The sequence below is a fragment of the Ailuropoda melanoleuca genome, chromosome 10 (genome assembly GCF_002007445.2).
Source record: "Ailuropoda melanoleuca isolate Jingjing chromosome 10, ASM200744v2, whole genome shotgun sequence".
Taxonomy (NCBI): domain Eukaryota; kingdom Metazoa; phylum Chordata; class Mammalia; order Carnivora; family Ursidae; genus Ailuropoda; species Ailuropoda melanoleuca.
Genome location: NC_048227.1, coordinates 93,702,965 through 93,717,370, shown reverse-complemented (window position 1 = coordinate 93,717,370; position 14,406 = coordinate 93,702,965). Strand labels below are relative to the sequence as shown.

The 14,406-nt window shown below is 38.9% G+C and overlaps 1 protein-coding gene across 3 annotated transcripts in view; it reads left to right on the top strand.

Annotated features, from left to right (window-relative positions):
* Positions 1–13,329, top strand: part of KATNA1 (katanin catalytic subunit A1) — a 33,007-nt gene extending 19,678 nt beyond the window's left edge. For all 3 annotated transcript variants that reach the window (XM_019801022.2, XM_002920510.4, XM_019801023.2), the window contains exons 5-11: positions 4,618–4,739; positions 6,518–6,623; positions 7,488–7,646; positions 10,494–10,620; positions 11,115–11,249; positions 11,540–11,666; positions 12,971–13,329. In XM_019801022.2, coding sequence (XP_019656581.1) covers positions 4,618–4,739; positions 6,518–6,623; positions 7,488–7,646; positions 10,494–10,620; positions 11,115–11,249; positions 11,540–11,666; positions 12,971–13,169 — 975 coding nt within the window. In that variant the 3' untranslated portion in view covers positions 13,170–13,329. The remainder of the gene's footprint in view (positions 1–4,617; positions 4,740–6,517; positions 6,624–7,487; positions 7,647–10,493; positions 10,621–11,114; positions 11,250–11,539; positions 11,667–12,970) is intronic.
* Positions 13,330–14,406: the final 1,077 nt, after the last annotated feature.

Here is a 14,406-nt window from a genome sequence, read left to right as displayed (position 1 = left end):
ACAGTGTATAATAAGGAGATACAGGATGTTTATTTGTTCTGTGACTTGTGGTAGATTGGAGAGCTTTGTTAGGGTGCTATCTGCCCGGGCTTTCCACTATAAAGTTACTGTTTCCCTTTATAATAATTTGGGGGGAGATACCTTGAGACTATATAAATTCCCTATTTTCATCAAAATTTCATCTACTTGTTTTCGCATCCAGTGATGCTTGCCTAAATCAGTTATTCCTGTGACAACTGAAAAATGATTTTCTAATGCTGTTATTTCTTCTACATTAATTGGCATCCTACTATAAGGAAAAACTTCATCTCTTTCTCTTTATTCAATTTTATCAGTATGGAGTCATGGATTCTTATTTGATTCAGTGAATTATAATCTGTTGCCATCTTTTTGATGCTTAAATTGTGCAAGATTTGAGGAGTGTGACTTTTGAAGCTAGAGCCTGTGTGTTTTTTGACATGTACTCATCATTCTCTGAGTAGCTCCTCATTTTCTGGCACAAAAGTAATCAACAAATCATTTGTCCAAGAGAGATTAAATTAATATGATCTTGCTGGTGAGGCAGGAAAGCATGAAGCTTTTCAAAAATACAGCCTGGGCTTTAGATACGGGTAGACCTGTGTTAAAGCACCAGCTCTTCTCTTTCTGGCTGTGTTACCATAAGCTCTTTGGTCTTTCTAAGTTGTATTTCTTCATACATAGAATTATTTTAACACCTGTCTCCTGGAGTTTTCATAGGATAAGTGCGATAACTTATTCTGGCTCCCAGCATGTACTTCGTGTTAGCTGTTACTATTTCCCACAAAGTCCAGGTAACTGAGATCTTACTGTATTTGCTGTTGGCTTAAACAGTTTTACCATTGCATTTTTTCAAAAATTTAGTGAGATATTTCAGATGTTGGTGACTGCATTCAAAATGCTCCTTAATGGATACAAATGCAAAAGGAGAAATATTGGGTTAAAAACAAGACAAAAATAAATCCTCTAAAAGGAAACTCACTTAAGAAAAAAGTTCTTGTTTATCAGTGAAAGTATTTTAGCCTTCAGTTTTAAAACGTATAGTGTTTCCACCACTCTTTGTTCTCTGTTGTTTCAAGATAGAGTAAGAAAAGAAAGCATACTAAATAAACATAAGATTAGCTGCAATAAGAGGAGGTCTTATCTGTGTCTCTGCTGAAGGTAGACTTTGCTTAATTGCTAAAATCCTCAGGACTTTGAGCAAGGGGTATAGGATAGCCAGAGAACAAATGTATAAAGTAGGTTTTCTCCCCGAGTCAGCTAGTGTGTCTTGAAAATATGTACCTATTGTTGAGAAACTATACTTGGGGAGACCAGATTAATATATTTCAAGTAATTATAGAATAATTAGATGCTTAACAGTGGTAGTAAGTAATGACTAAAAAGAACAGAATTCTTAGAAGAGGATGGTGGTAGTCAGAAAAATTTATGAAGACATAAAACCACTAAGCCGTAAAAGGTGAATAGATTTTTATCCTATTTAAAATCATTTGTAATGTACTCATTTTAGAAAATCAGAAAATAGATTTAAGTAAAAAATCCCTCAAACTCACATTCCTACCCCTCCTGAGTACGGGTACTCCCATGGTACATCGTTTTTCATATGCATGATTTTTTTTTTTTCTTTTGGCACAAGTGGAATCATAATCTGTTCTTTTCAGTAATCAGTACATTCTAACAATCTTTCTGTATTGAGTTGGTCTGTCCTTAATAGTAGCTGTCCAGATGATTAGAGGAAAGGAAAACAAGCACGGACATGTGCTCTTCAGTGCAGTGTCTCTTTCAAGCCTGTTGCCCATTGTCAGAATGAGTTGTCCATTCTTTTACCATTGGGGTTTGAGAGTTCTTTATTTATTCTAGGTACTAGCACTTTGTCAGATATGTGTTTTGAAAATATTTTCTTTCAGTGTGCAACTTACCTTTTATCCTTTATACTGGATCTTTTACAAGGCAAAAGATTTTAATTTTGATGAAGCCCAGTATTCCATTTCTTAAATTGTACCATATGGTGTCAGGTTTTTAACTCTTTGCCTAGCCCTGGATCCTGAAAATTTTCTGTTTTTTCCCTAAAAATTTTATAATTTTATGTTCTACATTAAAGCCCATGATCTTTTGTGAGTTGACTTCTGTGTAAGCTGAGCTTCTGTTGAGGTTCACTTTTTTCCTGTTGTACATGTGCAATTGCTCCAGCATCATTTGTTGAAGAGGCTGTATTTTATTGAATTGCTTCTATACCTTTTTCAAAAATGACGAATTGAGAAGAAGTGTTCCTTCTATTTTCTGGAAGAGACTGTGTCAAATTGGCAATTCTTGTATAAATGTTTGATAAAATTGTCCAGTGAGACATCTGGGCTTGGATGTTTCTTTTTTGGTTTTAAAATTACGAATTCAATTTCCTCAGTAGTTGTAAGGCTGTTTAAATAGTCTTTCATATTAGATAAGTTGTGGTAGTTTGTTTTTCAAGGTGTAATCCTTTCTAAGTTAACAAATTTATGTATGTACAGTTTTTTGTAAGATTCCCTATTACTCTTTGGCATCTGCAAGTCTGTAGATCATTCTTTTTTTTTTTTTTAAAGATTTTATTTATTTATTCGACAGAGAGAGAGACAGCCAGAGAGAGAGGGAACACAAGCAGGGGGAGTGGGAGAGGAAGAAGCAGGCTCCCAGTGGAAGAGCCCGATGTGTGGCTCGATCCCATAATGCTGGGATCATGCCCTGAGCCGAAGGCAGAAGCTCCACCGCTGTGCCACCCAGGCGCCCCACTGTAGATCATTCTTGACATTGATAATAGGTTTTCTGTCTTTTTCATTTTCAGTGTTGCTAGAGGTTTGTCAGTTTCATTAACCTTTTCAAAGAACTAGTTCTTTGTTTTATTGATTTTTCCCTATGTTTTTGTTTTTCGTTTCATTGGTTTTTGCTCTTACCACTACTATTTCCTTTTTTCTCCTTGCTGAGTTTATTTTGCTCTTCTTTTATACATTCTTAGGTGGAGTTTAAATAATTTATTTAAGACTTTTCCCTAATGTATGCATTTAGTGCTGTAAGTTTCCCTCTCAGTACTGCTTTAGCTATGTCCCAGAAGTTATATTGTATCTTCCTTTTCATTCAATTCAATGTATTTAAAAAAAAATTTTTTTGAGGGGCACCTGGGTGGCTCAGCCGTTAAGCGTCTGCCTTCGGCTCAGGGTGTGATTCCAGAGTCCTGGGATCGAGCCCCACATCAGGCTCATTCGCTGGGAGCCTGCTTCTTCGAACTCTCCCACTCCCCCTGCCTGTGTTCCCTCTCTCGCTGCCTTTATGCTTAATATATTTTGTTATGTTGGGGTTTAAGTCTGCCATTTTATTTTTGGTTTTCTGATCTTTTAGTTGTTTTATTTTTCTGTGTTCTTTTCCTGGCCTTTGCATGGGGGTTACTTGAGCATTTTTGAGAATTACATTTTGATATTCTATAGTGGTTTTGAGTATATCCCTTTGTGTTAGCTTTTTCAGTGGTTGCTCTACGTAGTATGTGTACAGAACTTGTACCAGTTGACTGGTATTGTCATCTTACCACTTTGAATAAAGTATAGAAATCTGCTCAGTTTCTCAGACTTTGGAGGCAGAGTGGATATTTCACTCTGATTCCTTTCACCTTGATTTTTCCCACTCTTTTATCACAGAAACTGCCAGAAACCCAGCTTCATAAAAATATGCATTATTGAAAGGAATATAGCAGTTTTAATGTAGAAAGGAACTACCTGGAGCTGGTAATTCACCCAGTGTTTACAGATAATGCTGGGTTTCCCTAAAAAATGTAAACTATCCTGCAGTGCTCTGTGAGTTTGCCATTGTGCCCTGGAGTGCTTTAGTACCGGGCTTAGGAACTCTGGCCCTAATGGCTGCTGTCACAGAGGGTGGGAGGAAATCACACCTGGGGACTGAGATATCTCTTTCAGAGTGGGGTGGGAACAGTGAAAAGTGAAATTTCAGGAACACTGGTGAGGGCCAGGTAGGTGGTTAAGAGTGAGCCATAGATGGGGCACCTGGGTGGCTCAGTCGGTTAAGTGTCCGACTCTTGGTTTTGGCTTAGGTCGTGACCTCAGGGGCTCCATGCTCAGCATGGAGTTTGCTTGCGATTCTTTGCCTTTCCCTCTGCTCTTCCCCCAACTCACGTGCGTGCTCTCACTCTCGCTCTCTAATTAATAATTAAATCCTAAAAAAAAAAAAAGAGTGAGCTGTAATCTTAGCTACATAAATTATCTGGCTTTAAGTTTATCTCCTCTAAAGTTTTGAGATAAATGCCATACATACCTGATATTAACCAGTAACCACAGTTCATCTCAGTTTTGATTTTTTTGATTCTTACCAATTTGTATGCATAATATTTTTGTTTTTCTTGAACACTTTTGTCATACTTTTAATGTAAAAATAAAAATTGATTATGAAACTCTTAATAACATGTTGGTGTAGATGTTGGTGTAGAAGGATGACTTAATAGTCTTTGATTCTCTCATTATTGTACTATTAGCTCTTTTAAAAATATCACTAGCGGTCCAGTCTTTGTCTCTGAGTATAATTTTTGAGTCAATCAGAAGCTCTTGTGTTTTTCTCCCGATGTAGAACAAGTCACCAGCTGCAGTTACCGAACCAGAGACGAGTAGGTTTGATAGTACTGGATATGACAAGGACTTAGTAGAAGCTTTGGAAAGAGATATAATTTCTCAGAATCCCAACGTTCGATGGTAAGTTCTATCACAACAAGATAATTGGGTGCTATGGGGCGCCTGGGTGGCACAGCGGTTAAGTGTCTGTCTGCCTTCGGCTCAGGGCGTGATCCTGGCAACAACAAGATAATTGGGTGCTATGGGGCGCCTGGGTGGCACAGCGGTTAAGTGTCTGTCTGCCTTCGGCTCAGGGCGTGATCCTGGCATTATGGGATCGAGCCCTGCATCAGGCTCCTCTGCTATGAGCCTGCTTCTTCCTCTCCCACTCCCCCTGCTTGTGTTCCCTCTCTCGCTGGCTGTCTCTCTCTCTCTCTCTGTCAAATAAATAAATAAAATCTTAAAAAAAAAAGATAATTGGGTGCTGATAATGCTTTTAGGGAAAGTAAAGGGAACCATTACTTTTCAGTAAATGCACTGAAGGACAGTCCTCGGGGATGGAATGAGAGTGCATGCGGTGTGAACCCAGCACTTGGTTCAGGCTATACCAAATTTTTGTCTAAGATTTTTCTTTTATTTAATAAAGTAACAAATGATAAATAAGTTTCTATTAAATAAAAAAAATCTTCTAAAGATCACAGAAATTTCATCTTTTTGGGACTTCCTCTAATGGTGAAATGGCAGGGATTCTTACGCATGTGTGTTGTTTGCTTTTGTTTTTTGTTCTGATGTAAGCTCTGTGCCCAAGTGGGGCTTGAACTCCCAACCCCGACCCAGATCAGGAGTTTCAGTGCTCTACCGACTGAGCCAGCCAGGTGCCCCATTGTTGCTTGTTATCTGTAGGATTATCCCATGGATGTTGCTTTTATTTTCTAGGACTTTGAGCAGTGGTTCTCAACTTTATTACATCTAATCAAAGAACTGTAATGATCACACTAAGTTCTAAAGCTCCCTTTCAAAAAAAAATTAAATTAAAAAAATAAGAGGCCCGTTTCCCACAAAGTTAGGTACATTCTATTATATATTTTTCATTAAAATCTTATGATTTTTAGGTATGGTTTTGGGGATATTTTAAAAATATTTCCTGGTATTTGGTATTTATACAGTGAACATATATTTTCATGAAAATGCCACGTACCAGTAATAGTAGTAGCAGTAAGAATTTTCTAGTGGTTGATGATGACTTCATAGTAGTCTCTATGATACTCTTTATCCCTGGTATCCACCTCTTAATAGGGTTGGGGGCAAAGCAGCAATATTGTAGGCTTGTCTCTGCTTTATGCCATTTTTATTCTTTTTTTTTAATGGGCTCATTGTTTCTAAGTCATGGAGTTTATGGAATGAGCATCACAAGGGCAAGAATTTAAAATGAGGGGCGCCTGGGTGGCACAGCGGTTAAGCGTCTGCCTTCGGCTCAGGGCGTGATCCCGGTGTTATGGGATCAAGCCCCACATCAGGCTCGTCCGCTATGAGCCTGCTTCTTCCTCTCCCACTCCCCCTGCTTGTGTTCCCTCTCTCACTGGCTGTCTCTATCTCTGTCGAATAAATAAATAAAATCTCAAAAAAAAAAGAATTTAAAATGAGATGGCATGATAAATACTTGAGTGGACCTATAGACTGGTGTTCTCATTCACCAAGTTGGAAATCATTATTGCCAAGAACCGAGGATTCCAGTTGTGCTCCATGTGTACTGGCTTGTGTGGCGGCCTCATCACAGCGTGCGAGTTCACTGTGCCCAGGGAGGGGCTTCGCAGTCTGGCAGCAGCGTAAAACCGTGTGCTTCTGTGGTTCGCAAGAATGAGTGCATACGGTTAAATATGTAATCTAAGAGGGTGTTGATGAAATATCTCCTCTTTCAGGGATAATATTGCTGATTTAGTGGACGCTAAGAAGTTGCTTAAGGAAGCTGTGGTGTTACCAATGTGGATGCCCGAATTCTTTAAGGGCATTAGGAGACCATGGAAAGTAAGTTTTTGATTGCTAATGGTGTTGTCAGAGTGAATGGCAAGTACATTGCTGTAGAAAACCAGTATGTATCTTATTCAGGAAAGTGAGGGGAAAGAATAAATAAGGAAAATTTTTATTTTATTTTAAGGAAATTTTTAAATTAAAAGAAATGTTATGTTGCTCTAAATTTTGTTCAGACCAAAAGCTATTGCTAGGTTCCCAGAATAAGAAATAGGTACAGTGTGACCTTTGGAAAGTTAATTTAGAACAAGCTCGTATTTGCAAATAAGAACAAGTTGCATAATGCAGAACTACTCCATTCGATGTGTCTGTTACAGATCTTGAATCCTCTACTTCTTGCAGTTGTCCTTAAGAAATTGAGACCTATCTGCATTGAATGGGTACTTTTTAAAAAAGTTGTGAGCTGATCTGAAAAAGAGACTGAAAAAAACTTTCTTGGATTTAGAAAATGTGCTATCGGCTAACTCTGTCCTTATTATTAAAAATTCTTGAAATATGGAGAAGCAAGCTGCAGGATTCTGCACATTCTTTGAGTACAGCTGGATAACAAAAAAACTAATTTGTTCAACCAAAAGACTAGCAGGAAATATACCCAAATTGTATTGGTGCTTGTGTTAGGGTATGATGATTATAATGTCAGTGTGATAACATTGATTATATTTTTCTCATTTCTGAGTTCCAGATTTTTAATAAGGTTACCTTTTGTAATGAAAAAAGTAACTTGGTGATAAAACATCCTTTTGTTTATTTTTTATTTATCTTAGTATTATACGTTAGTTGAAAATTAATTCTTAGTAATGGAATTCTTGTGAATTAGAACAGTGGCGGGTAAATCTTTCACTTATGTTGTTTTCCCGACAGGGAGTGTTGATGGTTGGCCCACCTGGCACAGGAAAGACCCTCCTTGCTAAAGCAGTAGCTACGGAATGCAAGACAACATTCTTCAACGTGTCTTCGTCAACTCTGACTTCCAAATACAGAGGGGAGTCTGAGAAGCTTGTTCGTCTTCTGTTCGAAATGGTGACTGTTTGAGACCACTCTAATGATTCTTTCTCTCTAAAAGGGGAGGAAGTGAGTCGTAACCATCTCCAGTGTGTAGAATAGCTAGGCAGGGTGGTACTGTGCCCAGAGTGTGATTCCCATGCCCTCGAAGCTAGAACCCTTGAATCACATGAGTAGTGGGGAGTTTTTCTGTGTCTCCTTTCCTCTAGAGGAAGAGCCGTCTCTGTTGGCTTACGGGGCATGCTCACATTATGGGATCTGCATTCCTAATCTGCTCTGGGAGTCTGGGATTATTATGTTTAAATCAGTAGGCTTATTTATAATATGGTAAATGCAGTGTTGTATCAGTAGTGCAGAACGTGAAAATCAAGTAGTTAGGGAATTTAGGTCACCTGCAATCTATTAACTATGCTAAATACCTTGAGTTTAATGATCCAGACTTTGGATTGTTACTTCTTTGCTTGTTACTTTGAGTTTCTTTTCCCTTTCTCAGTCCCAATTTATCTGAGTATCAGTATAGAAGGAATTATAATTCAACAAGTTCTAGTAGCGTGTTTGGGTTAAATTCAACAGCATTTTAGACTTCAGACTCTGTTAAGCTTCACTGATTATTTCAGTCTTGCCTCATTTAAGAAATAGTGTAGTTATATGTATCAGGACAGAGTTATGCTTATGATATGGACAGTGACTTGCATTCTTAACTCTAAAGACTCCATCGTGGAGAAAACCTTAGACGACCATGTTAATACAACACTAGATCTGACTTCCTAGGCTCAGAATAAAACAAGACAAGCAAATGAAAACCCTTACAATTTCAGGTTATCCATTTTCTGTAAAGGTTTCTCCCCGTTTCAGTTCTCATTTTCTCCTTCAAGTTTGATAATTCGTATGGCAGGATGCCAATTCTGACAGGTTCTTTATAGTTTATCAGTAGTTTATACCACAGTAGAAATCTAGCGGAGAACCTCTCAGATGAATTGGGAAAATTAGTTTGCCCTTTTGCTTCAGGGGAAAAAGAATTCTATTGCCAGGATTCCTGAATATCCAGGCTTTTTAAAAATGTAAGGTAAATAGAGTAAATGGGTAAGTGTGGAGTCTTTAGGGTCAGGTGGCCCGGCTTCAGGTCCCACCTCTGTCCTCACTTTCCTAGCTGGCTAACTGTGGGCAAATGCCTTTCCTGATCCCCAGCTGCTCCATCCGTAAGAGGATGACTGTGATGCAGGAGCTCCCTCCGGAATGGTGGGACGGTGAAATGAGCGAATGTGTGCGAATTGCTTCCTCTAGAGCCTGACTCACAGGGGCTAATAGATATTAGCTGTTCTGTTTAAGAATTGATATATTTTCTAATGGAGAGTTTATATTCAAGAAAAATGATCATTTTATTCTCTGTGGGGAAGCCTCTTAACAAAATGCTAATTTACATTATTTTTTATGGTGAGGCATATCAAAGGGCTTATTTTTTTTACTGGCTTCCCTGGTGTTAACCATCTTTAAATGAGTGGCTGCTTCTCTGGAATGTTACTGCTACTTTGAGTTGCCTACTACTGAGGAGGGGCTCAATCACAAGCCAGTTTGGAGCTTCTGCCTTTGTGACTTTTGATTAGAGCTCGTATTTAAAACTGGCTTAATTTTTTTTTTCCTGTTCATCATATGGACTCTGTCCAGGAGTGAAGTTGTACTGCCTCTCACATCTTGTTTTGACTGCTCCGTAGATGACTTGCCTCTCCCCGAGGGCCCAGCCCCATCCCCTAGAATGTCTCAAAGCAGACATGTCTCAAGGCCTGTATTTTCTCCCCCCCCCCGCCACGGCCTATATTTTAAATAATGCCATTTAAATAAGTTTGTCCGGGATTTTTCTCATGGCATGGTAACAAACGCATACCAAAACTTAATGTTATAATTTTTGTTGTATTGCAAAGAACTTTCATTTTCAAGGGTCAGAAACCTAATCAAATGAGTTTAAACCAAAAGAATAATATATTGGGTTATGTAACTAGAAATTTTCAGAAGTTATGTTTTAGCTTTTTAGGACTAGCAGATCTAGCAATTCAGATGTTTTTGGGAATGTCTCTCTGACCTTTGCCTCTCTCTCTACCTATGGGTTGGCTTTGATTTTGTGTGGTGCTACAATAGTCATCAGTGTCTTAAGCCTTGTTTTTATTGTCTTTATGGTAACCCCTGAGAAATTAGCCCTCATTGGATATTTCATTTAAAAATAATTAACTATGGGGGCACCTGGGTGACTCAGTCAGTTAGGGATCTGACCCTTGATTTCAGCTCAGGTCATGATCTCAGGATTGTGAGATCAAGCCCCAGGTTGGGCTCCGTGCTTGAGGGGGGGGAGTTTGCCCCTCTCTCCCCCTCTGTCCCTCCCCTCACTCATACTCTCTCACTCTAAAATAAATAAATCTTTAAAAATAAAAATGATTAACTATGAACTTCTTTAGTTACTGTAATAAATGTATTGTCAAATGAAAAATGGCAATTAGGATTTCTTAGAAGGACTCTGTTTGATTTTATTTAAGGTAATGGTTCTGTGTAACCGATTTTTTTCTAGAACTATGGAACAGTTACCAATATCTGTAAATGTTTTCCTGCCACCGTTGACCTTACTGTTGTAGTGTACAAGATAATTCTGTATTTATATCACTCATGAATAAATATTGCCAGTTAAAGTACTGCCATATAATATTTAAGTCTATGCAAGCTTCCATTAGAAGCTGTCTTGTAGCTGCTCCTATCTTCTTCCCAATATTAGGACAAGAGAGAGATGTGGTGTGGCAGGCTCCTGGGCTCTTTTCTAATTACTATACATTATTTTTTAAATGAAATAAAAACCTGGTGTTACATGGTTTCTTTATTTAGGCTCGATTTTACTCTCCAGCCACCATATTTATCGATGAGATAGATTCCATTTGTAGTCGCAGAGGGACTTCTGAGGAGCACGAAGCAAGCCGGAGGGTGAAAGCCGAGCTGCTGGTGCAGATGGATGGTATGCATGTCTGTGCGTTGACTAAGCTGTCCTGCTAGGCTAAGCCACACAGTGCCTGCCGACTAGAGGGGCTGGCAAGTAGGTCCCAGAGATCGATGGTATACTGGGGACTCGGACTATGGGGACATGCCAGAGATAATGGGCATCTATGCTCAGATTTCTTATTTTCAGCAATGAAATTAAATAAATGCAAATAAATTTGCCTTAGGGATATGTATGTTTTTGAAAAATTTTAGTAATTGGTATGTAATTAAGCTGAGCTGGTCTTTTGATTAAATCTATTTTGAATCCGATTCTTTTGCATATTAAAACTTATTTTTCTTGGGCCACAAATTCATATATTCACCATTTAGCTTTAGAAGTCATAGGGAGGCTTAACAATTACACTGCCTTGCAATTTAGTGCTAAATATGTGATGATCTCTAAGTAGTTGAGCATTATTTTGAATACTCTGACTTCCTGTCTTTTTACATTCTCCTCTCCCTTTTTTTTAGGTGTTGGAGGTGCTTCTGAAAACGATGACCCTTCCAAAATGGTGATGGTTCTGGCAGCTACTAATTTTCCCTGGGATATTGATGAGGCATTAAGACGACGTCTTGAAAAAAGAATCTATATTCCATTACCATCAGGTTATCTGCATTTGAATCTTGTCTGAAAGCTCATGTTAACTCTTAGGTAGTTTTGCCTAGAGATTTTAAAATTGGTAGAGACCATGTCCCAAGCTGAAGACGGATACGCTCAGCTGACTGAGCCACCCAGGCACCCCGGTACCAGGAAATTCTAAATTTAGAAGGGCTCTTAAGTTTTTAAGCAAATGAGCTCTAAGAGTTGGAAAACAACTTCTCATACAAAGTAGAGAAAAAAATAACAGTATGTTTATGTTGAAGGCTTACATTTTTAAATTTGTTTCCATCATTAGCAAAAGGCAGGGAGGAGCTGTTACGAATAAGTCTGCGTGAATTGGAATTGGCTGATGATGTTGACCTTGCAAGTATAGCAGAAAATATGGAAGGTTATTCAGGTGCGGACATTACCAATGTGTGCAGGTATGAATTATTTTGCAAGCATGGGGTTTTGTGGGTATAAACTTCTATTATGAAGTTTTTATGCTGAATTAATAAGATGGGTGAAGAATAAAGACCCACATCAGAACGTAGTGAGACACGAGTTTTGGTATTAAGCTTGTGGTAAGGTGCTGGTAAGAATTTGGGTATTTTGCATGTCACGGAACAGTCTGCAGTGCAGTAGAAAGCTACAAGTTCAAGAAGCTAATGTTAGAACAATTGGTATAATATAGAAAATCAGTAATTGTCTTGGATTAAAAAAAATGTTGGTGTACTTCTTCAGTATACATTTTCCTAAGAAACGTGAAATGGATTGGGCATACTCAAGAAGAGTGCAATCTCATTTTCAGTGTCAGTGTCCTATTTTTTTTTTTTTAAGATTTTTTTTATTTATTTATTCGACAGAAATAGAGACAGCCAGTGAGAGAGGGAACACAAGCAGGGGGAGTGGGAGAGGAAGAAGCAGGCTCATAGCGGAGGAGCCTGATGTGGGGCTCGATCCCATAACACGGGATCAAGCCCTGAGCCGAAGGCAGACGCTTAAGCGCTGTGCCACCCAGGCGCCCCTCAGTGTCAGTGTCTTAAATATGATAGGAACAGGAGTACAAAAGAAAAGTCTCTAATCCAGTTGATTCAAGTAGCTTTGGTCCTGAGTATTAGTTCGTGTATTTATTGGCAAGGTACGCATTGTAGAGTAAGCATAGCACGCGGGTTCGCTGTGAGCATCTGTGGGACGTGTGGATGGAAAGCAGCTGCAGGTTGCTGTCCCTTTGTGTAAGTGGTGGCTCTTACTAAAGATGAAACTTGGTGAAAGGAGAGGTCCTTGAGCCTAAATTTTTTTCTTTAAAAACAAAACAAAAAACCCCCAAAAACAAAAAGACAAAACTAATACAGAGGGGAAAGCTGAAACACGCTAACTTGATCATTTAGTTTTTCCTACACGTGTAGAAAATAGTTTGTCAACCAGCTGGTTCTCTCCTGTCTCTCTGATGTTTATTTTATTGGACACTTACAATGAAATTCAATTCATTACACCCTTTTACTTTTTCTTGGGCTTCCTACTCAGTATGTTACTTAAATTGATTAATATCCTTAATTCATTATGGAAGATTTAACTGCTAAAAAACAACTCTGAATAGGCCTTGTATTCTGAGAAAAGATTTTATGCAATTCTACCTACGTATGTGCAGTGGGATAATTCCCAAATAACATACTGAAAAGATTTTCTGTTCACGGGTTTTTATTCAATCGAAATAACACTGTGTGTGTTTCAATTTAAAACCTAGGGATGCGTCCTTGATGGCAATGAGAAGGCGTATTGAAGGTTTGACCCCAGAAGAAATCAGAAATCTTTCAAGAGAAGAAATGCACATGCCGACAACTATGGAGGATTTTGAAATGGCTTTAAAAAAGGTCTCTAAGTCCGTTTCCGCTGCGGACATTGAAAGATATGAGAAGTGGATATTTGAGTTTGGATCATGCTAAATTCTCACATGTGAACTATGAGAAACGTGCCTTAAGTGTTTGAATAATAATTAAATGTAGTATTTCATTGCACTGAGTGCTATATTTTTTTAAACTTTGATAATGGTAAGATTTAAAAAAAAGTATCATTCTGAATAAAGGCAATTTTTTAAAGCTGCAAGTGAATCTGTTTTCCTTTAGTATTACCCGATTTCTCTTTCATTGACCACATGTTGCAGCACAGGTGCGCTTACTTAGCTTGGAAAAGTGTTCTGTGTGCACTTCTCAGTACGGCATCTTCTCTTCCACTGTCCGGCTGCCGTTCCTTCTAGGGAGTGAGACTGGCTCTAGCACCTCGGGTGCCAGTGGATAACTGAAAATTCCCGAACATTCTTACACAAGCAGCCAATTGATGCACGAACCATGCTCCTGGTGCGCCTTCCTGCTTGGAGTTATGGTAGCTTCCCTCTTCCTGGGAAGAGCTTTAAAGACCCTTCATTTTATAATGCACTTAAAAAAAATACAGACACACACACTCTTGCATGACTTTACTGCCTGCGTACGAGGCGGCACTGCAGGCAAGCAGATGCTTGCTAGCCTGTGCTGCTCACTGTGCTCTAATGAATGAGACTCATGAACCCACCGTTCACTCCTGGATACAAAGCATTATTAAAATAATAGTCAATGGTGCAATTGTAAGTTAATAAATGAAATAAAAGTTAATGGTATAAAATCTTACAGGTAAGATACCCATTTAGGATTACGTTTTTAAAAAAAACTGTATCATCCCAACCACAGAAAAGAGCATCATGCCATGGTCCCAGGTCTCACTGGGAAGGAGGAAAGGCAGGACAGGACTCCGCTGACTGCGAAGCCCACACTCTCCAGTGGGCCACATGGCCTCCTGCATGGTTCTCCTCACTAGGCTCTATAAGCTTAATGGATGCAATAAGACCCTGTCATTATCTGGAGTTAGAACTGGGGATTTCTAGGGGCTCCTGGGTGGCACAGCGGTTAAGCGTCTGCCTTTGGCTCAGGGCGTGATCCCGGCATTATGGGATCAAGCCCCACATCAGGCTCCTCTGCTATGAGCCTGCTTCTTCCTCTCCCACTCCCCCTGCTTGTGTTCCCTCTCTCGCGGGCTGTCTCTGTCAAATAAACAAAATCTTAAAAAAAAAAAAAAAAGCTGGGGATTTCTAGCATCTTAAAGTGAGGAAGGACATAAAGTGTTACTAGTTGAGTGACTTTAGGATCAAAC